The sequence below is a fragment of the Pogona vitticeps genome, chromosome 3, assembly GCF_051106095.1.
Source record: "Pogona vitticeps strain Pit_001003342236 chromosome 3, PviZW2.1, whole genome shotgun sequence".
Taxonomy (NCBI): Eukaryota; Metazoa; Chordata; class Lepidosauria; order Squamata; family Agamidae; genus Pogona; species Pogona vitticeps.
The window spans coordinates 119,182,391-119,208,676 of record NC_135785.1 but is presented as its reverse complement, the minus strand read 5'-3'; the positions used below and the strand labels follow the sequence as shown (position 1 = coordinate 119,208,676).

General features: G+C 40.6%; 1 protein-coding gene and 1 long non-coding RNA gene across 11 annotated transcripts in view; one reads left to right on the top strand and one right to left on the bottom strand.

Moving 5' to 3' along the window:
- Nucleotides 1–19,883, top strand: part of LOC144588227 (uncharacterized) — a 95,283-nt gene extending 75,400 nt beyond the window's left edge. Inside the window, exon 2 of the long non-coding RNA XR_013543673.1 lies at nucleotides 13,047–19,883. This is a non-coding gene — a long non-coding RNA (uncharacterized LOC144588227). The remainder of the gene's footprint in view (nucleotides 1–13,046) is intronic.
- Nucleotides 1–26,286, bottom strand: part of FRMPD2 (FERM and PDZ domain containing 2) — a 162,567-nt gene that overhangs the window by 43,718 nt on the left and 92,563 nt on the right. For 8 of the 10 annotated variants that reach the window (XR_012085403.2, XM_078390640.1, XM_072994842.2 and 5 more), the window contains 5 exons: nucleotides 13,129–13,339; nucleotides 10,426–10,463; nucleotides 7,666–7,752; nucleotides 7,209–7,273; nucleotides 1,457–1,618 (listed from right to left, as the gene is read on the bottom strand). Coding sequence is in view for 9 of the 10 variants with exons in the window: in XM_078390640.1 (XP_078246766.1) it covers nucleotides 1,457–1,618; nucleotides 7,209–7,273; nucleotides 7,666–7,752; nucleotides 10,426–10,463; nucleotides 13,129–13,339 (563 nt within the window). In the remaining variant the exon portion in view is untranslated. Of the gene's footprint in view, nucleotides 1–1,456; nucleotides 1,619–7,208; nucleotides 7,274–7,665; nucleotides 7,753–10,425; nucleotides 10,464–13,128; nucleotides 13,340–20,385; nucleotides 23,412–26,286 lie in introns of those variants that run through there. The other 2 variants (XM_078390641.1, XM_072994849.2) reach the window with 2 other exon arrangements.

Here is a 26,286-nt window from a genome sequence, read left to right as displayed (position 1 = left end):
CCTCTGTCTATCAGGGAGGTTACTCAATCAAAAAATCAGATCAGATTAATCAGGCAGGATTTCCTCTTGACAAATCTGTTGGTTTCTAGTTATTACTGCATTGTTTTTTAAGAGGTTGCATTTTTATAATTTGTTCCAGAATTTTCCCTAGGATTGATGTCAGGCTGACTGACCTGTAGCTCCCAGGTTCCTCTTTTTTGCCCTTTTTGAAAATAGGGACAACATTAGCCCTTCTCCAATTCTCTGTCACCTCCCCTGTTTCCCATGATTTCAAGAAAACAATAGATAGCTGAGAGTTCTTCAGTCAGTTCCTTTAGTACCCTTGGACCCAGTTCATCTGGCCCTGGAGATTTGAGCTCGTTCAAAGTGGTAAGGTATTCCTTGACTATTTGTTTATCAGTCTACAGCTACAATCGTTCCCTTCCACTTGCACTTCACATTTGTGTGGAGGTATGTCCTATGGGAAAACACGGAGCTAATTTAGGAATTGAGCAGCTCTGACATTTTTTTTAATCTGCTATCATTTTTCCATTTTCATTGAGTAGATGTGCCGCTATTTCTTTTTTGTCTTTTGCTTTGCACATACTTGAATAATGCTTTTTTATTGCTTTTAGTGTCTCTAGCTAATCTCAGCTCATTCTCAGCTTTTGCTCTCCTAATGTCATCCCTGCATTTCCTTGCTATTTGTCTGTACTCATCCTTGGTGACTTGGCCATCTTTCCACTTCCTATACATGTCTTTTTCTTTTGTTTTTTCAGGTCCTCCATGAGCTTTTTGTGAAGCCACACTAGTCTTTTTTTTTTTTTGCTGCTTTCCACCTTTTTTCCCTTGCTGCAGTTGTTTGTAGTTGTGCTTTTAGATTTTTTTTTAAAGAAACTCCCACCTTTCTTGGATTCCTTTCCTTATTAGGATCTCCTGCCATGGGAGAACAAGGAACTCATCCTTGTTCTGAGATTATTAAAATTGGCTTTTTAAAAATCCAGCATATATGTGTGGCTGCACTCTGCTTCGGTTTCCTTTGAAATCAGGAATTCTAGTAGAATATGGTCACTCCCACCCAGAGTTCCCCTTCTTGCCACTTCCTCCATCAAGTCGTCTCTGTTGGTTAAAATCAAGTCAAGGATAGCTAGTCCTCTAGTTTCTTTCTCCACTTTTTGTAGGAGAAAATGATCAGTCACTTAAAGCCAGGAATTTCTTGGAAGAACCATATTTCACAGAATTTGCCTCCCAACATATATCCAGATAATTGAAATATCCCATCATTACTACACCATGTCTCTTTGAAATCCTTGCAATATGTTTTCCAAAAGTTTCATCTGCTTCCTTTCCTTGGTTGTTGATTATTTCAACAATTGAAATAATTTGGATAACTGAGTCTTTAAGTCCTACTGATTTAAGTGGGCACTACTTTAACTATATCAGTTTATATGTAACCTATAGAACAAAAAAATATTACCTTCAGTAAGATGTCACCTACTCGAAGCCTTCCATCAAGATCAGCAGTGCTACCTGGACTGATGGCTTTTATCAAGATTGCCCGGCCATTCCTGCCACCTACTAAAGCAAATCCAAGACTGCCAGTGGCTGATTTCTCCAGCTCAACATTAATGATGCAATTCTGCAATGGAGGAGAGGTGCAGTTTTAAATGGAATGAATCAGCAGCAAAACAAAACGGATAATGACCATAAAGAAAATTCTGTTAATGTAATATACAATATTTATTTATGTTGCAAAATATAACCCATGCTGAAAAACACTGGAGTGTCCATATTTTTTATCCAAATGGTAAAGAATGTTTTCCTTTATAAAATAGGAAGACTGTGATCTGTATAACATAATGGCCAAAATCCAGCAGTAAATTGCAACAAGAGTAGGCCCATTGAATCAGTGGCAATTTGACAAGTGACCTTCTCTGTAAATTTCACTGATTCGGTGGGCCTACTGTAGTTTTGACTTGCTACTACCTTTCAGTCAATATAATTTTTCAAGCGTATGGCATTTAGCACAGAAGGTGAGAACGTTCAATTACTATTGCAAGGATGTTGCCTTTCCTCATCTGGCAAATATCCATCCTACATTCACAAAGCTGTGAGCTATTAAAAATCACTACTTGAATCATTCTTATTAAAAACCATATTTATTCTTTCTGCATTGACTATACATTACAGATAGCACACCATTAGAAGCTGATAGCACATTAGTATACCAGAGAGATATTTCTGGCAAACTTTCAGGTCTGAGCAGTCATACTTGCAAAGAAAGCATATGTTACTTTATGATGTTCAACCACAAAGTAAAACAAGCAAATATGCAAACATAAAAGGTGTAAAATAGGCCATAAAATATCTTTTACCACTTGCTATTTCTGCTTCTAATGCTGTGTTAGCTGTAATGCATAGTTTGACCTTCTGTTGAAATTGCTTTTTTTGAAGGAAAATGCCATGACCAGACAGAGAAGGTTTGCAGATTAAGAAAGACTCGAAACAATATATTTTCTGTCTGTGTGCATACAGTACATGCATGTGTGTGTGTGTGTGTGTGCGTGCACACACACACACACACACGTCTGTCTGTCTGTCTGTCTGTCTACAAAGCAACTATAACAAATTGGGCTTAGAACAACAGCATCCGGATTGGTCAAAGAACTTTGGAAGGTTGAGCAAAGACTTAAACATAGTCTTGACTATAACAAAGCCCACATACTGATTATTTATTTAGTATGTGGGCTTTCTAAGAAATGTCTGAGGTACAAGCAAGTACTATTTTTAACAGTGATTGAGATTTCATGTATTTTTCAACATACAAATATCTTTTCGAATTTTAAAAAAATTCAGCATATTGACAGCAGATTTGAAGACCTATTACGGTCCATGAACCAAAGAACCAAAAGAGAGTTTCATGGCTAAAGATGGAGATGAACACGAACCATCCATGTCTGATTCATGCCATACATTGTTAGGCCTACAGATTAACAACTGCAATGTTTTAGGCTTGTAGATCAACTATTGCAATATTTATTTTTATATTTCTTTGGGAGTCTTGTGGTCCAGTGATAAACTGCAGTCCTGCAGTCAAGACTCTGCTCATGACCTGCTTCAATCCCAACGGGCTCAGGTAGCTGGCTCAAGGTTGACTCAGCCTTCCATCCTTCCAAGGTCAATTGAGTACCCAGCTTGATGTGGGCAATGCAGGCAATGTGTAGCCTGCATAATTAAATTGTAAACCACTCAAGGTGTTTTAAGAACTATAGGCGCTATATAGCAACACACTTTGCTTTTCTTTTAGACCTTCCTCCATAATTGTTTTCCTTTGTAGGCTGGGGAAAGTACTGGGACACAGGGCATCAGTGGCTTTCTAGTAATACCTGACCCTGTTTTTCCCTATAGGGAACTCAAAGAACAAAGAAAAAAATTGGTGCATGGAAAAGGGGACCCAGTCTTACCTGGGCATTCCCCTGTGGCTGGCAAAGCAGTGGATGCCAGGAGGCTGAGGGCGGCATAGAGGATGAAGGAAACGTGTAGCTCGAGGCTGAGAGAAAGCCAGCTGTGGGGGATCTGGCTGGCTCTCCATTGGCCAACAGGGAGCAAAACTCCCTACCAGCCAAAGAATTCAAAAGTGAAGATGGCTAACTGGCGGACAGAGAGTGAGCAGTTTTCTCTACAGTCTACCTGCCCAGCATAAAAATGAAGCATCAGACGCCATGAAATCAGTCTGCAGTTGACTGGGTTTTTCCCTTCCCTCCCTGCCACTTTTTCATTGTGTTAGGACAATATATCGAGTCATGGGTGTTGGGGCACTGGTTGGATGTTGGGGTACTACCTGTTTGGAATTTTCATGTTCTCTCAATGTTACTGGTGGTTTGGGGCCCTGGGGTTGGATCCAAATGGCAGTAGTATAAGGGTTATACTACTAATGACATGGGCAACAAGAGGGAATGTTGGTCACTCAAGATGGTAAAGTGTCCTAAGGCAACAGGGAGTCATGCAGTGACATACATCCTTGTGGTCTGTGGAGGATTACTGCTGTTGATGAGAGCTTCAGTGGCTGCTGAAGCAAACAAAGGTGGACATCAGAGGGGCATTCAGGCCTCTCGATGCACTGGATTTAATTGCACAATGCTAAGGCAGGGACCAGGGCTGGACTGGCCATCTGGCAATTCTGGCAAATGCCAGAACGGCCGATGGTCAGAAGGGCCGGTTCCTGCCTCAGCGCAGGGCCAGGCTGAGCCCCCCTCCCCAAAAGAGAGCGAGCGAGCGAGAGAGCGAAAGGGAGCCTTCCCTCCCCGCCCCCTTGCCTTGCCTTGCCTCCTCCTCTTCCTCCTCCTTCCTCCTCCTCCCACCCCCTCCAGCTGGGGCGTTCCCCCCCACCTCCCTGCCAGGCCCAAGAGCGCACCCGCGCCTGAGGGGGGGGCAACGCCGAGGCCCGGCTCCTAGCATGGCGGCGAAGGCGGGCTCCGGGCGGCGGCGGCGGCCATGGGGACGCGGCCGCTCCACCTTCCTCCCGCGCCCGCGGAGCCGGCGGCGGAGGCACGCTTTGTTCGAGGCTAGCGCGGGCAGCCGAGACGCCACGGCTTCCCGGCCCTGCCTGCCCGCCGGCTGCTCTCGGGCCGCGGCTGGTGCTGGTGGCCGGCCGGAGGGTCTGGCCAGCGCATCCCCCGCCCCGCTTGCTCGCTCGCTCGCTTCCTCGCCCTGGCGCGCCGGGGCTGGGGAGGGCCGGAGGGCGGAGCGGGAGTGGCGGCAGGAGGAGGAGGAGGCAGCCTCACCTCAGATCCTCCCCCACCGCCCGCCCCGGCCGAGAGCGCACGGTGCCCGGGCGCGTCACCTTCGCCGGGCGCCCTTGGCCTCTCCAAAGGGAAGCGCGCCACTGGGGGACGGGAAAGGGAGCGGGCGCCTCAGCCGGCCTTCCCCGGGCAGGCGGGCGAGGAGGGAAAGCCGGGGGGGCGGAGAGGGGAGGAGGAGGAAGGGGACGAGGACGGGGAAAAGAGCAGAGGGGGGGTGCTGGAAGAGGTGAGGAGGGCCGATCGGAAACTGGAAGCCGAGAAAGCCTCTCCTCCTGGGCAGGGGTGGCCATGCTGCCTCCCAGGAAAGCCCCTCTGACGAGGCTGGGCTGAAGTTTCGTCGGCAAGCCCAGCCTCGACTGGAGGGATCCTGACCCGGTCCCGGGAAGATCAACTTTCTTGGCCAGTTTTGGGTTTTTTTAAGTGAAAATTTCCTCATCAGAGCTGGGCTACGCTGTCTTTGTTTCACCGTCCCCTGAGAATGTCACAACCCCGCTTTAGATACGAGTTGCCTTCTTATCCTGCTCCTTAGGATGCGCTGCGGCAGAAAAGATACACTCCTCTTGCACAGGGAGGTTCTGTTTATTCGTTTCGTTCATATCCTCTGCTCCCTCCCAAGTTTTATCCTCCTCCCTACAGCCCTGTGAGGTAGGCCAGGCTGATGGCGAGAGCACTTCGTTCAAAATCCCCCCGGTGCATTTCAGGGGTCCATAGGGCCAATCCTGGCCCAAAGCCAGGTGGGCCTGTGTCCCCACAGCCGGTGGGCCTGTGTGCTCTAAATGCCAGGGCCGATTTTTGGTCCCAGTCCGGCCCTGGCAGGGACTGCTGCCTTTCTCTCTCCAATGAGTTGTGTGTTGTGTTCTTTTTCATATAAGGTGGCTTAGCAATAGGCCAACCTTCATTGTGAGCACCATATGTGAGGAATAGAATACATTTATTGTTTATATAACCTTATTCATATATAAGGACAAACGTTGGCTCTATGGCTTGGAAACGGGGATGAGCACCGCACCCTAGAGTCAGACACGACTGGACTAAGGGGAACTTTTACCTTTACCTATTCATATATTTAAATTATGTCTACTTTACATGCAATTAGAAGTGTGTGCTAGCTACCCCTGTCTTTGCTTTCTTTATGGGAAAGCAAGCATCTGAAAATCTTTCAGTAACCATGGAGGGGTGGTTTATTTCACATGAAACATACGATAACATGTGGGAAAACTAATCTGCTCTTCTAAGGGTGTGTAGAGTAACACATATGTGAGTAAGCAGGGGTGGTGCAAGGTCTTCCACTGTCTGAGGCAGGAAATGAACCCTCCTCCCCCCCCACATATGCCTTCATGGCTGGAATTGCTGTGGCACTGTGCCATCCCCATCACGTGCAGAACTGATAAGGCACCCAAACCTTATCAAATGAAGTGCTGGCTTTGTTGTCCCATTCTTTTCAGCTCCAGCAATGCTGGACTGCTTCTTCAATATGGCCCTGCTATGAGAGAAACTCACAGATAAGACAGATTGGAAGAGTCAGAAAAATCTCCTGTGGGGCCCTTCACAGCCAGGCCATACTGAAAAAGCCAGCCAGTTTCACTGGAACCAAGTGGAGGGCCATGGAATTTTGGGGAGGGGCATGTGGGGAAAGCACTGCAGTGGCTTCACTGCACCTACCATGGCATTGCCAGAGATGATTCCACCAGTTTGGCTAAGGGTAGGACTGCCCCTGGCCCTACTCCTTGTTGCCATGGTATTGGTGCAGGAATGAATTGGAAGATGTCTTTAACTCTTTACTTAATTCAAAGAGCTTTTTGCTCCTAGAATTTTGACTTAAAAACTTTCCATGCATCCAGTATGCATTCATATGCATTGTCGTAAAGGAAAAACTAGCAAAAACCAGAGGCATATTTTTGTGGGCATTTGCCTATGATCAGAAAATGCAATCTGAACACATGTAAGCCATTTCCTTCAGATTGCAGATGGAAGGACTTCAGCTTTGCTTACTAGATAAATATAGCAAATTGATCATTACAAAATTTCAAATCCCCTCTATAAATCAAACCCCTCTTCTAACTGCAAAGGTGTTCACCGTAACGTTCACAGTAAAAACATTCACACATGACTAAAGTAAGAAGCGAAGGGTTGAAGATAGCCTACTGCAGTCATATGCCTGATTCAGTGTTCAGATTTTAGTTGCTTTATTTTTCTTCCACTCTTCCTTTGAAGACTTCATTAAGGCATGCAGAATACATCTCCCCCTTTTATTCTCCCAGCCATTCTATAGGAGGGCCTAGAGTAAGAGAACAAAACTGATCCAAATGCACCCATTTAGGTTTTGTTTGAACAAGGATTTGGTCCAGGTCACCCTGGTCAAAGTTTGATACTCTACCCAGAACACCACACTGACCCTCTTTATTGATTGGTAAAAGTTTGCCATACCTCATGTGCTGCTGAATCAGAGATGTTGGGCTCTGATGTCAAACTGTCTTCAGCCAAAAGCTTTGCTAAAAGAAAGATCAGTAGGGTTTTTTTAAAAACAAAAAGTAACCTCCCACACTGTTCCTGCCCCCCACTAAGATGATTCAGCTCTCAATCTGCTTCTTCCCATAGACTAGTTCAAGGAGCCTGTTCATGCTAACCTCAAGAGTCTTTCACCTCCCAGAGAGCAGTTTCCACAGCAACCTTAAAGGTAGCATGTCAGAGCGAGAGCTATCAACTGAGAACAGCAAAGATAAGGGATAAAATTGTTCTCCAGTTCTCCCTGGGAGGTAGCTTGGCTAACAAATTATTAATCTGCTCTCAGCTAGGATCATCTATGTGCTTCTGTCTTCTCTGGAAAGTACTCAACAAAATAGGATGAAGAAAAACTGGGAGAATGGCTAAATAAGTTGCTTACTCTGCATATTGAGCAGATGCTGATCTTGTAAATTCTCCGGTTCACTCACAAAAGATGCTTTCACGTTGACTGTCTCTGTCAGTAATTCTGAAAGCAAACAGAACTGTTTACCAAAACTGATGACTTCTGATTAGTTTTACACTACAGTCAATCATAATCAAAAGATTATCATATATGTGCATCATTTTTTTGTATATTTTTTGGAAAGTAAGTATGAAAAGTAGTTGTGCGATCCATCAGTGGAAATAAAGTTCTGGATTAAATAATACTTTACCTTGGATCACTGAAATAACAGAAATAAAGGAAGATTTCAACTTTTCCAGAACTCTTCATCAGGAAAAGATGGTATAACATTGTGGGTTAAGGCACAATTTTTGGAGTATTCATCTTAATCTCAAATTTTGTGCCTGATTAAGAGTTATGGATAACTGATCCACTTTGTTTCTAAAGTTTTAGAAATCAAAATAAATATGTTACCCAATCCCAGAACTTGCTTTTTGTAAGTGTGGTCAGTATTACCTGAGTGTAACTGTATAGATTATTGTCTTCTTTTGCCTTGAAGATGGGCACTGAAGTATGGGTACCCAAGTGATTCCTTGCTGTTTGGTCATCCTTTATGGGATGGGTAGCAAAGTTTACTTGCCCATTTCTATAGTACTCTGGACAGTAATTCCATTACATAATCCCATTAACATTAGTGACACAATTTGACATATAAAAACAACTTCAGTATTGTATTGCCCCTCCTCAAAGATCTACACATTCTTAGTTTTTGCACATTTTTCATAGCAATGAAATGTAACACATACCCAATATACACCCAACTCCATCATCATGGCCTTTTCCATCCCGGTCAACAAAGGGAGGGAGCTATATACTAAGCATGGCTCTACAACAGCTGAACAAATACAAGGAAGGAGGAAGTGGTGAGAATGGCAGGGAGCCCCACCCCAAAAGCTCCATTCATTGCCCAAAGGAGAGAGGGAGCTGTGCTTGGCCATCCACAGTCAGAAGATCAGTTCCTAGCTACACAGAGCTACTCAAAGCAGTTCACTGAGGTGGCAAAGGCCCTGATAGGGAGAGGATGGAGGAGGAGCATGCAAGGCTCTAAGATAAAGAGACAGAGATGCTTGGTTGCATTCACACTTAGTAATAATTTATGACTGCTTTTATACAGTTGCTGTATACAGTTATTTTGAAGCCTGCTTCTGTAAACACTAATAATGATTAAATGAAATAGCAGCAAAAACATGTATTAATGTGGAGAATGATAGACTTTACCTTTGAGCTTTGTTCTGAAAGGGTGGGACTGGTTAGTTGGGAAAGAAAATGACAGTACACGACAACATAATATCATATTTCATGATGGTTGAAGAAACCCTGGCTAATAGTTAATTTACTGAGATGAATGTCCAGCATGTGTATAAATTTTATCTCAGCTGTTTCCCTCTGGATTCTTGTTTTGCAATTTCTCTTTTCCAAAATAGCAACTTACATATCTTGTGAATAGTGTCCTAGTAGACTGAAGTGACTCGAAACAGATTTCTGTGTACTGAAATTTCTGATGCCCATTAATTATTTTGCATAGAGATTATTCTGTTTGTTCTATGTAAAGTGCAGAAGCACATCTTTTCTTGTTGGCAAAAGATGACATAGATCACATTAGCAGAGGAACAAGTAAAAATGTTCTTGATGACATTTTTGGGTTGTGGGATCATATTGCCAGAGAAAATGTAGGGTTAGAACAAGCATAGGTCTGCCACCAAGTGCTTGGAAGAGTGAAGTATTATGTCTCATGAAGTGGACATGTTCCATGAAAGTTTATATAAAAATATAGCAGTTAGTTTTTAAGGTGGGTGATGGCTGTAATGGCAATAGTAAATAACTTACAAAGGATCCGAAATACAGTAGCAGGTAAAAGAATGTGCTACTTTTCAGAAGTAATGTTCTGAGCTCTAGTCAGTGCAGTTGTAGGAGCAACTGGAAAAGTAGGCCATTTCGCCCTTCTTCGCAAATCCTATTGCCAGAGATTTTCCATCACATAAAGAGGGGCTGCACAGAGAATTTCAGCTCTAGGGGATACTCTCTATTTGGCCTTAATTAAATCTTTTACTTAGTACACCATCTAAACTTTGATCTTCTTGTGTGCTTGAATAACCATTGCTTCTTTGTATTTCAGCGGCCTGCTGCCAAAGACACCTGTGTCTTTTACCTAAGGCTCGAGGAGCCTTATATTTTTGTCATGTCGCTTGTATTTTTAGAAAAGGGGACCTAAAAGATTGTCTCCATCCCAGTGAGCCCTGCTAGGGGTCATGTGATCTCTGCCTATTTATCAGTGATGCAAGGATTCATCAAGTCTGCATTCTCTATTTCTCCATCAACGCACCACATAATTATGCTATTACCTGCTAAAGCCATTCCTTCAATATCCCACTTACCTTGAAAGTCCCAATAGGGCCTCTATAAATGAAGTCCACTTTGATAGCACCTAACATAACTTGTGACTATGTTCACTCACAGTTTATTGCATGGCGATGTGAAAACCAAAGTATTCGTGAAGAATAATCCATTGCTCAAATACTTTTTAGACCCTTTCCCCTTTAAAGCCTGCCTAAATTTTAAAATTAAATCCCTCTCATTTCATTAGAATGAAAGCATTGCTTCAGACATAAAATAAAAGAAAATAACTGACAGTATGCCTTAAAGTCAAAATGGAAAAACGTATGTTGATCCAACAGCTAACAACAATGAATTACTTACTGTTCTGTAGTCTTAATGGAATAACTGGTTGACCATTCCTAATAGGGGAAAAACACACAGGGCTGCAATAACTAGGCATCAACAACATACTGTACATAAAATATATCTGAATGATTTTGTTATTATTTTAAGTGGAAAAATGCAAATATTCTTACTATTTTTATTATTGATTAGTTTCTGTATTCTTTCCCACATTTTTCACATGCTCTTACAAGGAACTGGTTCCCGCAAGAGCTTGCTAATATAAAACCCTCAGCAATGCTACTCTGTAGCACAAAGAGAAGAAGCAATTTGGTTAGTTACTAATTTCACTTTGGTCCCTAAGAGAGAAAGAATGTCTTTCCCCTTCTGACTCTCCTAACCAAGCTAAATAATAATAATAATAATAATAATAATAATAATAATAATAATAATAATAATAATAATAATAATAATAATAATAATAATAATAATAATTATTATTATTATTATTATTATTATTATTATTATTATTATTATTATTATTATTATTATTATTATTATTATTATTATTATTATTATTATTATTATTATTATTATTATGTAATTAGTAATTAAGTAATTAAGTAATTAAGTAATTTATTATTATTATTATTATTATTATTATTATTATTATTATTATTATTATTATTATTATTATTATTATTATTATTATTATTATTATTGTGCGCCATCAAGTCAGTTTTAATTTATGAAGACCCTTTTCAGTAATTTCTAGGTAGAAGGTACTGAAAAGAGATCTGTCATTCCCTTCTTCAGTGCAGCTTTCCCAAGGCCACACAGGATGAATATATTGTTATTCTCTATTGTTTAACACAAGTACCCATATACATTTTATGATTTGGGGATTAATTAACATTATAGATAAAACACAACTCAAGAGGCAATTTAAAATGCACTTCCATTTTTGCTGTTGTCTCTGTTTCATATAATGTAAGCAATCTGGTGTTTAATTTTTTTTCATGAATACTGGCATGAAACTGAGTGAGCTACTTCTACCTTGTTACCTTATCAGTTACTTATTGTACCAAAAACATTTGGCTGTTTTGTAAACAATGTCCTCAGCTATAGTTTTTCAATAATACTTTCACTTTCAATGCACCTCTTTGAGACAAACCTTCTTTGCAGCTTGTTAAGATTGCTCTGTTCTGACTTTCCAGAGTTGAAGGAGGAATGGCTAGAGCAGAGGTAACTTAACAAGCTGGAAACAAGGCTGATTGATAGTTTCCTCCCCTCTCTTTGCTGATTCCTCATTCTTTTTTCCCTTGGTCACCTTGCTGCCCTAGTGATAGCGCAAAATACCAAGCAAGCAAGCAAGCAAGCAAGCAAGCAAGCAAGCAAGCAAGCAAGCAAGCAAGCAAGCAAGCAAGGAAGGAAGGAAGGAAGGAAGGAAAGAAAGAAAGAAAGAAAGAAAGAAAGAAAGAAAGAAAGAAAGAAAGAAAGAAAGAAAGAAAGAAAGAAAGAAAGAAAGAAAGAAAGAAAGAAAGAAAGAAAGAAAGAAAGAAAGGGATCGTTGCCTGTCTTGGAAGAAGAAGACATGTGGGAGGATGCCAGAAGCTGTCTATCCTTGTCAAGTTTATTGTCTTACAACAAGAGCCAGGTACTGGAAACTCTAGCCACATGCTTACACAAGGTTACACTAGCCTGCATACCACTACAGTCTTGGAAAGTCAAGTGAGGACCAGGAGAGACAAGCTGCAGAGATGGAGGTCCTGTGCTCATTTATACAAGCCTTCTCTAAAAGGGGTGTGTCCTGGATCTAAGCTCTCCTCCTTCATTGTGACTCACAAAAGCTCCCAATTTTGTTCCTAACCCACCATAATAATGAAAAGTGAAAAATGTACTAAATCAAACTGTAAATGCTAACCCATTGCATGGTTTTCCCTTTTCTTCCAATAGTGATTGGAAACAAACATAATTTTGGCCTGCTTTTCATTCTATGCTAGAAAATTCTGAATATTGATATGAACTACTTCTATTGTCAATTATTGGAGTGACTGCTTGCTGCGAGACAAAACGGCTGCTTTCAGATGTTATAGATGTTATATATTGTCACAATATTTGGTTGGCTTGTTAATGACATAAAATGAAATGTCAGTCTCTTTTACAGGATTGTAAGGAATACTAGAATACAGTACTAGAATCACGAATGAGAAGCAAGTATTTATATTGGTCATTGCATTCTTCCGTCACAGCAACTATCACAGAACTGGCCACTAGAGGGATCCAGAAACTATGCTATGTATTCGTATTGTTGAATAATACATAGCCTGGTCTCTGGCTTGCTCTAATGGCCAGTTCTGGTAAATGCATTGTGAAAATAAGTATTTCTATTTTCCCCCCTTTAATATTTTAAATATTTCAGACCACAGATAAGTGAAACCCCAGATACACTTTTAGGACTGTAGGATACAGGGGTCCTCTTGTACTATTATAACTGTTATTTGATGCTCTTTCCTTTGATTTGTACACAGCCCTTTATGGCTTTGAAACACATGCCAGTTGATAGTTACAGAATAATGCTCACTTTTGCTATAACAGTAGAGTACATAAAAGTGGTGCATCTGTCACGTGTAAAACCTTTTGCTTTCATCTTCTTTCAGAGATGAGAAGTGAGTGGAAAAGTGTAAGGGAAAGAAAGAATAGAGCTCAAAGAATTCAAATAGCAGCATGTGCCCGACATACCGGATGGCCCTGATGTGGACATTCTGACTCACAGCTTCACACACGCTGACTGCATCATCCAGACTCATGTCTTCTGTCCAGAAGCCACAGATGCTGATAATCTGGTCATGTGGCTGTAGGCTGCCTTCTTGACTGGCTGGAGATTCAGGCACAATCTCAAGGACAAAGAGACCTTGCAGCTTGCTCCCAGTTCCTCCAGTTAACTTCAGACCTAGAAAGAACATATAATGGTATCCACCACTCTTGGCATTAGTTAGCACAGGTGTTTCTCAAGCCACTCTGTACTGCCAGGTAGACAGTAAGGAAGCTCCTGTATCATTGATTCTAAACATAGTGACTTGGGAGAAAGCTCTGTTTCTTTTCAGTAGATTTGAAGAGCAGATTCATGCCTTGCTACAGTAGCTTGATATATAACATACATGTACTTAAAGTGGTAACCAACCCTTGTAACACATTGGGGAAACAAGTCTATCTGTGTCTTTTTGGAGCATAACATGATCGGTTTGTTGCTATGATTACTTCTCAGTGTTACTACTGGCTTGTTAATACTTATGGGTGCAAGTATAATATACTGTAGTAACTAAGAAAATGGATTAGGGAAATCTACGTAGCCTCACATTAACTGTATAGTTGCGGAGAATCTTAGCAAAACTATGACTACCTTTTAAGCCTGGCTGCCTTCTGCAGGCCTTATATAGGCATTATTATTGTGGATTACTTTGCAGAGCAATAAGGATTATTATAGGAGTGCCTGTAGAGTGTGTTGAACATTACACTATACAGTATAAATGCTTAGTATTAGACACATCAAAGAGTGTAATATATCATTTGGGGAACACCATATTAATTTGGTTCGCATTCTACCTCAAAAGATGGATGCTGAGAACTACTATCGTGTACAATGATATCCAAGATATAACATTTGCTGGACTGTAATTGAAATGAAACGGTAATCTATCTTACAGGAATTTTGTAAGGAATACTGGAATCATACACTAATCAGACATTAAATTAAAACCACCTGCCTGATATCATGTAATATCGTCTGCTGCCAAAACAGCTGTGATGTGTAGAGGCATGGACTCCACAAGACTTCTGAGCATGTCTGTGGTATCTGGAACAATGACATTAGCCGTAGATCCTTTAAGTCCTGGAAGTTTCAAGGTGGGGCCTCCACGAATAGGATTTAGTGTTTCAGCACATCCCATAGGTGCTCCATCAGGTTGATATCTTGGGAATTTGGAGGCCAAGGCAACACCTTCAAATCATTCCTGAACAATTTTTGCAGTGTGGCAGAGGATACAAGGGACACCATTGCCATGAAGGGGTGTACGGGGTCTGCCACAATCTCTAGGAAGGTAGTGCACGTCAAATTAACATACACATGAATGCCAAGACCCAAGGTTTCCCCAGAAGAACATCCAGAGCATAACAGAGCCTTCTTCCCATAATGCATCTTGCTGTCCTCCAGGTAAATGACGTACACACACCTGAGCATCAACCGGACTCAAAGAAAATATGATTCATCAGACCAGGCAACCTCTTTCCATTACTCCATGGTCCATTTCTGACACTCATGTCCCCATTGTGGCCACTTTTGGCAGTGGACAGAGATCATCCTGGGCACTCTGAATGGTCTGCAGCTACACAGCCCCATATGCAGAAAACTGATACACTATGTGTTCTGACACCTTTCTATCACAGCCAGCATTAATTTTTTTCAGCAATTTCACTACAGTAGCTGTTCTGTGTGATTGTACCAGACAGGCTAGCCTTTGCTCTGAACATGCATTAATGAGCACTGGGTGCCCGGTTCACTGGTTTTCTTTCCTTGCACCACTTTTGGTAGCTACTAACGACTACATGGGTTGGTGGTGGCACTGCGGGTTAAACTGCAGAAGCCTCTGTGCTGCAAGTACAGAAGACCTGCAGTCGTAAAATCAATTCCACATTACGGAGTGAGCTCCCATCACTTGTCCCAGCTCCTGCCAACCTAGCGGTTCGAAAGCATGCAAATGAAAGTAGATAAATAGGGACCACCTCGGTGGGAAGGTAACAGCGTTCCGTGTCTAAGTCGCACTGGCCATGTGACCACGGAAGATTGTCTTCGGACAAAATGCTGGCTCTATGGCCTGGAAACGGAGATGAGCACCGCCCCCTAGAGTTGAACACGACTGGACAAATTGTCAAGGGAAACCTTTACCTAACCACTGCATACCAGGAACACCCCCAAAGGACTTGCCATTTTGGAGATGCTCTGACCCAGCTATCTAGCCATCCTTATTTGGTACTTGTCAAAGTCACTCAGATCTTTTCACTTGCCCTTATTGCCTGCTAACAACACATGAAATTCAAGAACTGACTGTTTACTTACTGCCTAATACTTATATCCCACCTCTTGACAGATGCCAATGCTATTCTCTTCACCTTTCAATAGTTTTAATGTTGTGGCTTATCATGTAAACAGGAAGCAAGTATTTATTGTGCCATCATCATCATCATCATCATCATCATCATCATCATCATCATCATCATCATCATCATCATCATTCTTATTTCTCAGCATTACTAACGCTTGGAGTGAGGGAGTCAAGGCTAAAAATTAGGAGTCAAGTCCCAAAATATGCAGGTGAAGTGACAGCTTTGCAAAATACCTGATGTTTAGATTTCAAGAAGCAAATGAGCAGCAATTGGTAACAAAATATTTTGGAATGACTCTAGTTGATGAAATTAGTATGGATAGAAGGACAAACTGATCTTGCTTCCATATTCTTTTAACCCTTTATTTGGGTAGAAAGGTTTTAAATTTTTTTACAAAACTCTAAGTATGTTATATGAAAAGAAGATTCTCAAAGCTCCAATGAAATTCTTGTAAGTCCATATTTAACCATGTTAAATTACTGGACTGAGATATAATATCAAGTATACATCCTATATGATTAGCTATATAATAAAACTTTAAATTAGGAATTCCCAATCCTCTTACTTTTTGAGATGTATACCATCCCTTCTTATTCTTATCCTTGCTTTTTTATCTCCATTACAAAATTTATTGATCATATTTTGCCAGTCTTTCAACTCTTCTTTGATTGTCTTTACAAGTAACATCATAAGCAGAAAATGTATCTTAGGCAAAATCTTTATTTTACATATTGAACCATTAAAATCTAATCTTTTTAAAATCATCTAAATTATTTTTAATTTCTTGATTCAGTTTATAAATTTTCCTTTTCAGTTGTTCTAGGTTCTTTGGGATGTTTATGCCTAAATATTCAATAGACCTGAACATTGACATCATTTCCCCCCGTCACTTTTTTATTTTTATTATAATTAAACAAGATCATCTCTGAATTGTGCCAATTTATTTGTAAGTCCTTTATTTCTCCAAATTCCTTTAAGTGTAATTTTACCCTATCCATAACCATTAGTGAGTTTATTATTTTTAGTAAAGTATAATCTGCAAATAGACTAACTTTTACTCTATCTTTAAAATGTGTGCTGCTAATTTATTTATGTTCTCGAATAACATTCACCAACAATTTTCTGAAGCATTCCCCCCCAATTATCATTTTAAATGTTGGCCATTCCACACAATCGAATGCCTTGAAAATATCTAATGAAATTATTCCTGCCTTCACCTTCTGTTTTTTATAACATTTTATAACATAATATACTCCTAGTCAAATCTGTCATTTGTCTACCTATTATGAAACCACTTTGATCTTTGATATATTTAGCAATAAAAATATTCAGTCTCTTTGCTTATATTCCTGTAAGTATCTTGGCATCTTGATTTATTACAGAAATAGGTCTATAAGCTCCAGTGTCAGTTGGGTCCCTTTTCACTTTTGGAATTAAAATAATTAATGAGTGTCTCCAAGACAATGTATCAGACAAAAAATAATAAAAAATAAAGAAGACAAATATATTGCAGCACCATAAAGACTAACTGCTATATTTTAAGGTGAGCTTTCACAGAAAAGTTCACCACTTCCTCAGACATAGAAGTGGGACTACATGGCAAATATTTATACATTTATACAAATCCCCAAACTAAAGGCTATAATTGGGCACAAGTTGGCAATGACTTTTAGTACCCCTGTTGATATTCAGGATCTGTCCTTCCAGTGAGCAATGGAATCTTTTACCCTGCCCTTATTTTATTTTAAAGGGCCTTTAATTTAGGTACCATCATTCTTTTAAAAATGTACTCTAGTCCCAACCCATCCATTCCTGGAGTCTTTCCTATTTGTACTTTATAAATAATTTCTTCTATCTCTTCTTCTCTAATAGGTTGCTTCATCAAATCTCTATCTATATTTTGAAGTCTATTTCACATATTTTTCTAAGTCTATTCTGTAACTTTCCCCAAAGAAAGATTCCCCCTAATATATAATTTCTGGGGTGGGGGGAGGGGGATCCAAGAAAATTTCAGTTTCTCATTAATCAGATTTACCCATTTAATCTTTAGTTACTCCAATTAAACTCTTGGTTTTTAAAATTTGTGTGGCTCTAGCCGACATTCTTGAGTTCTTAATACTGCATTTGGGGAAACAAAACCCACAACCTCTATTCAGATAATTTAAATGCCTCTGAATTTGATCCATTTCAATATGGTCAAATTCTTTCCTTTTTTGCTTATATTTCTAATAATATTTTTAAAATCTCTATCCCTTATGTGTTTCACCTCCAATAATCCAATTTCTTTTCCCACCTTTTTTAAAACAGCTGATCAGTGGTTCCAAAATGGCCACCGGGTGCCCAAAATGGCCACCGCAAGTGTTTTCGCGCCCTGCCCTTACTTACCGAGGGCGCGAAAATGGTGGCGCTATGGAGGAACATCGCTGAACGGTGAGTTTGGGAGCCATAGGAATGCATTAAACCAAGTTTAATGCGTTCCTATGGCTTTTTCCGTTCCGTTTAGCGATCTTTCTGCATATTGACGATTAATCCGGAATGGATCAACGTCGCTATGCGGGGCACCACTGTATATGATTCTCTGATTCCTCTTATCAGCCAAACCGAGAGCTTGGGGGAGGAGCAAAGGATGACAGGACAATACTTGTAGAGGGAAGAAAATTCTGCCACGGATGAAGATTTTTTAAAATGAGAATATAGGAATATGTGTGATGTAATTATGTAACCGATTAAGCTTTAGCAATTAAGATAATAAAATAACTTTTTTTTTCAACCTATAGGATAGCCATCTTCCAGGTTTATTGGCGTTCTCAAAGAAATTTTGTTTAGCTCTTTTGACTTGTTGAGCTAATTCTTCTGATTCTATTAGGTTTAATTTATGTTTCACTATCTCCATCTGATTTTTAAGAGTTTTCTTCTGCAGTTCTTTTTGTAGCTCTAGCTCCAGTTTTTAAAGTTCTTCTTTCAGTTTTGTAAGTTGTTTTATTCCTTTTGACTATATATGATATGGCCAATCCTCTGAAGTATGCTTTAGCTGTGTCCCAAATTGTTTGCAGAGATGTTTCCTCTTTTTTATTTTCTTTGAAGAAGAGTTCCATTTCTCTTTTAGTTCCTTCCACAAATTCTTTATCCTTCAATATTCCCTGGTTTAAAGTCCATCTTGTCTTTTCTTTTCTCTCTCCTTTCCACCGCATTTTCATTGGGTTATGGTCTGCCCAAATATTGGTTTCTATTTCTACTTCCTGTATTTCAGTTTTTAATTCTGAGGATAGCCAGATCATATCTATTCTCGACCAGGATTTATGTCTATTTGAATAGAAGGTAAATTGAGAGCTTTTAGTATTTGTTTCTTCCATGTATCTTGTAATCCTAGTTCTTCTGCCATCTGAAAGAAAACGTTTGGCAGTCTTCTTCTCTTTTTCCCTTTTTTTACCATTTTTGTAATCGTCTCTCATCTACAATTGCATTAAAATCACCTAATATGCAAATATTTTGGTTTTCTTTTTCCAATATTGTTTTATATAGCTTACGATAGAATTTTTCTTGTTTACTATTAGGTGCATACATTGCTATCATCAATATCTTTTTTTGATTTATTGTTACTTCTACCATTGAGATTCACCCTTCTTCATCAGAATAGACATGTTTAGAGTTTAACTTTTCTTTCACATATAAAGCTACTCCTCTTTTCTTTTGTTGTGCGGCTGAGTAGTAGAGTTTCCCAATCTTCGGGTAAATCAGATATTTGTAATGCTGCTGTTTAATGTGTGTTTTTTGAAGACAGATTATATCTGCTTTAGTTTTTTTGTAGTTTTGAAAAAACATGATTTCTTTTTCTTGGTGCATGGCAAACATTAAAATAAATAAAAATAAAAAGGAACTCTTTAATTAGAGGCAATCTGCTCCTCCTGGCGACATTATTCCCTCTGCACCAGCAGAGATCCACAAGAGGATACTAACCATTAAAACCAAATCTGTTCTAGCCCCCAACACAGGGAGAACATTTAGAATACTCCTGGCACTTGTTTCAATAATTCCCCTTCCATTCTTCTCAGAAGTCGGAAAAAAATCAAAGTGGAAACCAAGAGAAGGAGGAGCAAATGCTACTTGTTCTCCTTGCCCTTTGCTCTTATGGCTGGTGTCTAACAGGAGTCTTGATATTTCAGAGTGCTCTGACTTCAGAACGTTTGAAGGGGATCTACGTATATGATTGCTCTGTAAATTCCATATTAACTATTTTTATTTTTTATTTCATTTATTTATTTGACTTCTGTACCACCCATCTGGCTAGCAAGGCCACGCTCGGCAGTTTACATATGAAACACGAACAATTCAAAGCAATAAGCATAATAGATATAAAACCAAAATAAGCCCAAATGACCAACATTTTAAAGTAATAATAATTAAAATAATATAAAACAATATAAAAGCAGTATGGCAGGACTCATAAGTGTTTAGACCAATCACTGTATTAAGGTGTTGTAAGATCCAGAAAGGGTTGTTGAAAAAAAAAAACCATGTTTTTAACAATCACTTGAAAATTCACAGTGAGGGGGCCAAGAGGATTTCAGGTGAGAGGTTATTACAGAGCTGAGGAGCAACCGCCGGTAAGACCCAGTTACTGGTTCTCTTTTTTCTGGGCCTCTCTTGGGGGTCAATACTCTCAACTGCCTGGCATGGGAAGATTGGATAGGACAGGCAGATCTCATTGGGAGAAGGTGTTCTGTCAGGTATCAACGTCCCAAACCATTTATTTACATCAGAAAGCATGAAGGTTAGATTGTTGCAGGCCAATCTGTAAACCAGTGCGTCAAAATAAAATGTTCAGGGGCTTTATACCTTGCTCCATGGACAATATCATTTCTGGGGCTATTCCTCTCTTGGCTTTGGAGGTGGTGGAGTTAGTCCTCCAGGGGCTGAAAAAAACAGATGGGGGCTGCATAAGGCTGCAGATTGCACACCATTGTCCTTGATTTAAACAAAAATATAAGACCTGTGTGTTTGTATTATGTGCTATTAAGTTGTATCTGATTTATGGCCAGTCTAGTTAAGTTTTGAAGTGTGACCACTACAGATGGGCACAAAGTTAAAAATGAACCAGGAAATTCATCAGAAATCACGGATTTGTTGATTCAGATTGGTTCAGATTAATCTAAACTGGAGAATCTGAACTTTCTTGAACCAACAAATTTTGGGGTGATTTCAGAACCTCCTGGTTTGTTGCCTCCCCACACACTCTGCCCCCTTCCCCCTACCCCCATCGCCTTCCTCCTTTTTCCTGCCACTGCTTCCTTCTCCTCCACTGTCGCCATCATCTTGAGAACCCTGATACAGGCCTGTGGGAGGTGGGGACATGCGTAGAGGGTTCCCGGCTGGCTGACAGGCTGGCTAACTAAAATAAAAGTACCTGTATATATATAGTTATTAGTTTTTAATTAACCAGCCTGTCAGCTGATGGGGGACCTTTGTGCATGTCCCTGCCTCTTTGCTGCAGGAGGAACCTCTGCTTTGGTGGTTTGTGCCCATCTCTAGTGACCACCACTGCTGTCCCAACCCAGGGCAGAGAGTTCCTCCTCAGAAATGGGTTCCATAAAGACTTCCAGAGCCACTGGAACTGGAATTTCTTAATGTGGTGGGGAGGGGAAGGGGTACAAATAGTGGTTGGGTGCTGACTGCAGCCCATCCTGCCAGTCCTTTAAGGATGACTTATGTTGCTGGATACTCACAGGTTCCTGGGACCCCCCAAGTCCTTCCTGCCGGCATAGCAGGTGGTCCTTCTGGTGCTTCTTCCCCCATCACCTCTGTTGGGTTCGGGTCCAGGTGCTCAGCCGGCCAGGGTGTGGCCTCTAGGGGGTCGGCGATGGGGTCAGCATTGCAGACAGATTGAAGATAGGTGTACCTCCCCCAAACCTTCATCCCTTAGCCACTTCAACTTGGACCCATACCCTGGGGTGCAAGGGTTCTGTACAGACAGAATGGTGTTGTCCTGTAGGGCACAAAACACCTGGTATAGCTCTTCTGATGCTGTCCCCACTCCTTATCCCTTGACTCTGTGGAGGGTGATGAGTCTTCCTCCCTTTCCTCTTTTTCTTTCAGTCATGCTCCCTCCAATCTCTGCCCCCATGCCCAGATGTGGCTCATCTGCCTCCTGTCTCTTTCTCCCACCTAACTCAACATCTCCCACTCTATACTTCCCTGTTGCCCAGCTCTCAGACTCTCCATCAGGACTATCAGTGTGTATGTGTGGAAGGCAGGTGGCTCACTAGGAATGGCAACAGAATGTTTCTCACACCAAGATATTTAAGGGGTGGTTTTACACCACTGGGCGGCTTTGGGTAAGCTGCACAGTTTCAGAGCCCTCCCAGAAGAAGGGAATGGTAAACTACATCTGTGTACAGTATTCTATACCTAGATAATCCTGTTACTATTTTACCAGTACTACACTCCCAGCGAGTTTCCATGGCCAAGCAAGGACTTAAATCCGGGCCTCCTGGGTCCTATTCCAAGACTCTATCCACTCTACTAAATCGGCTCTCATTTCTTAGAAAAGCTAGTAATCTAATTTGTAGAGCTAATAATCTAAAGCAGCCTATAATGCTCTTTTATTTTACTTTGGATGCAAGCAAGGTGATTAAGGAGAAAGAAAAGTTTGGAATATGATTTTGGAAAATATTTTGAATGTGTGGTTAGATTTGGATGGATTTTGTAAAAACACAGAACTGTAGAGGTGGAAGAGGCACTAAAGGTAATCAAACCCAACTCACCTGTCAGTGCAAGAGTCCAAGATGAAACATTCCTGTGAACAGCTATCCAGTCTCTGCTTTAAAATGTCTAATAGGAAAGCTGACCACCATCCAATTCATGGAGTTTTTTCTTTTAGTCCAAATCTCCTTTTCAGTAATTTGTATCTACTGGTTTGGACTAGGTGCAGCATAAAACAAGCTTATCTCATCTCCCATGTAACTATCTTTCAGATACTTACTATCATGTCAGCTCAATCTACCTCTTCTCAAGGCTAGGTAAAGTAAAGGTAAAGGTTCCCCTTGACAATTTTTGTAAGCATACCCAAATCCCTCAATTGTTCCTCATATGGTTTGATTTCTAGACTGATTTCTAGTTGATTTCACCAACTTGGTCACCTTCCTCTGAACACTCTCCAGTAGAGAGGGGACTTATGGCTAAACCTCAACGGGGGGAAAAAAACAGAAGAGAGTGCTTCATTTTTAGAGCCTATGATAGCTTTACAGTAGAGAGGCTCTGAAATATGATAGATTCCAGATTTTGAAAGAAGTGGTAATAAAACTATTGTATTCCATTCACGTTTCCTAATTTGGAAAGTTGTAGTTCTCAGTGAATGGTACTAATGAGATCTGATGAATTTGAGGATGCTTCTCTTTCGGACCTGTACTGTTTCTTGTTGATCACGCTGACTAGAATGTCATGGAAAGTGTCTGGTGTATAGGTCTGATGATGACTCCTGTTTCTCACGCACAGTTGTTGTGCCACCTGCTTCAAAAGTACATGCTTGTCTGTTGTTCTATAGATTTTGCAGGGCTTAATTTGGTCCAGTGCCAGAGATCCAAATGAGGAAAACCAAAATGAAAGCACACAAAAGATTTGGACCCTTTCAAATGAACTAAAGGACCAAGTACAGTACCTGAAATGACCCAACATGAAAGGAGAACCCCCCCCCCCAAAAAGAAGCCAAAATGAAAGCAAACAGAAAGTTCCTTCAGCTACACAGCCCTATTTTCCGGCTTGATATACTTCTTAAACTGTGGTGTCACAAAGTACACAGTACTCCAGATGAGATCTGTTCCAAAGCAGAATTAAATAATAGTATTACTTTTCTTGATTGGGACGTAACACTACTCTTAATACAGCCTAGAAGCAATGTAACCTGCAATTTTCTGTCCCACTGGGCAGGGCTCCACCTCTCTCTCTTGTGACTACATCCTTGCAGGCACAGACGACTCTGCTCCTCATGCAGAAGGGTCTGTTGTGACCAGAACCAAAGGGATTGAATGCGATCACTGCGTGGACGAGGAAGAGAGCTGCATGGAGGGAGGCGGAGTTGTGCATGCCTGCACCCGCGCACGGCTTAGAGAGAATCTTGCCTGGAACTGCAGTCACTTTTTTTTAAGCTTCATTTGGAGAAATCACTGAGCTTGTCGCTGACTCATGTTTGTGGTATAAAGCAAAAGTGTTCTGTATATACTGAGATGCCTAGAACTTTTTCAGATATACTGCTGTCAAATCAGCTGCCACTCGTCCTGCATCAGTACATCTGATTCTTCCTCCTTAAATGTAGAACTTCACATTGAAATTCAGGCCACAGTCACACCAGTGAAATGTTCCCCTCTGGTAAAGAGATGTTCCATTCCTTTTTTGTTGTGCCTCATGATCACGTGGTATATATACCTGGATGAGCATCCCAATGTGTTTTAATGTTACCGGTTCATTTCCTTCCATTTGAATTGTTATGGCCGGCTACACCATGGTACTGATTTATTTTCTCCTTTGTTTTATGGGGCATCAATATGTTGGGTGGTGTTTCCTGATGGGTAGAATTCCCTCTGTTGCACAGGGCCTCTGGAAGCAATGCATTACACTCAATGGACCTGCCATCTCTCACCAGTGCTCTGGCTTTTGCCAGACAGTAGGTGGAATGCTTGTGCTTTAAACCCATTGACAGATGTTTATCAATGCATTGATACTCTGGCTGCAGGAAAATAATATTTTTTTAAAAAAATAGAGAAAAAGGCAGCTGTGAGGCAGCAATGGTGGCTGCCTTCCTGATGAATTTGGTTTGTAAAAGTGTTGATTGTACACACATGCTATGCTACTAAGGAATATATCAAAATGATACTGGAATGAAAATAGTAGAAGCCTTCCAGCAAGAAGGGAATCTTTCAGTTACACTGCTGGCCAGTAAAATGATTTGCTAATAGCCATGCGTCGTGTGACCAGAAATGCATGCTCCAACATAACTGGGAGATAAATGAGGAAAATTTGGCTGGTGTGACTGCAGCCTCAGTTTGTTTGATGAAAATGCTTATTTGTTCTTTTACTGTTCACAATTTCATTTCTGTAGAAGATTAAGCAGGATAAACACTTAAAAAAATAAATGGAATGGTTAGGAATGGCCGAGAAAGCACATGAATGAATTCTTCAGAAAATTCTGATTTTTGACTATGAGATATTATGCTTTTCTAGCTATGATTCAAAATGCCAGGAAATGCCCCAGTGTTGCTGCAAAATATTGTACCTATATTGCCAGCAGAAAAAAAAAGGATCCCAGGCTTTACATAGCAAAAGATGTCCTGAATGTTGATGACACCAATGGCAGCAGTCGAGATGGTCTACAGAATACTCTCTTGTGCTCACTGCCATTTATAAAGAGACAACAAGCAGGGGAAAATCACAGAAACTTACTCCTTTTCTGTCAGTTAACCATTTCTCACCCAAGCAAAAGGCAATTGTCATAGCATACCATGTGCTAAGTATCAAGAAAACATGTTAAACAAAGATGTCTCCTTGCCTTTTGAAATTAAAAATGGGGAGATGGGAGTTAACAAAGATTGTCACTAGAAGCTAAGACCACAAATCATCCATAAAAGACAAGCAATGAAGGAAGACGAGTATGGGTGTATTTCAACTCATTTGAAATGTGATGTTGAAGGAGAGCCTTAGAGTAGAGAAGTGGGTGCCAAATCAAGTCAAACCAGAATTCTCACTAGAGCAAAATAAACAAATATATAAAAATTAGTAAACTGAGACAATTTTGATGTATTCTCGAAGGCTTTCACAGGTGGGATCTGATGGTTGTTGTAGGCTTTCCAGGCTGTTCGGCCATGTTCTTAAGGTTTTTCTTCCTAATGTTCCACCAGTCTCTGTGGCCGGCATCTTCAGAGGACAGGTGTTAGAACTCTGTCTGTGTTCTGGTGTAGTGTGTGGGATAGTTGAGTATTTATAGGTGTGGGATCAGCTTTTATCCTTTTCAGGAGATTGGGTGATTCATACAGCCTGCAAAAGGTCAACAAACTCTACTTAGCCACAAGGATCAGTGATCACTGCACACAAAAGACCAGCTAACGACACTCATTAATCATAGTGACAGATCATCTCTCCCTCTTATCACAACAATACACCCACAACAAGAACACACTGATCACCATAATCACCCAATCTCCTGAAAAGGACAAAAGCTGTAAATACTCAGCTATCCCACAAACTGCACCAGAGCACAGACAGAGTTCTGACTCCTGTCCCCTGAAGATGCTGGCCACAGAGACTAGTGAAACATTAGGAAGAAAAACCTTAAGAACATGGCCAAAGAGCCCGTAAAACCTACAACAACCATGAAACTATTTTACTTTTCACATATAATGAGAAGACAGAAGTGACCAAGAAATATAATACTGCAGGGAAATATTAACTCAATAGAGGAAATCACAGCTATTAGTTCACAAAACCTGTCAGTGATAGCACCTTTTGCTGGTTATTAGCTCATATCGGTGCCACACAACAGAAGTGAATTGATGTCACATAACATCTTGGGAGGTTTTTCTTTAAAAAATGAAATAAGCAAACAATGGTGTGTGAGAGTGTATTCTGTGCTGTGTGGCCTGTATAATTTTCTTTTTAAAAAGTAAACAGCCCAAAGAGTACTTTAAACATTATGGGATGATATATATTCAGCACATTATATTCTGTGCTGGAACTGACTTATAGTGACCC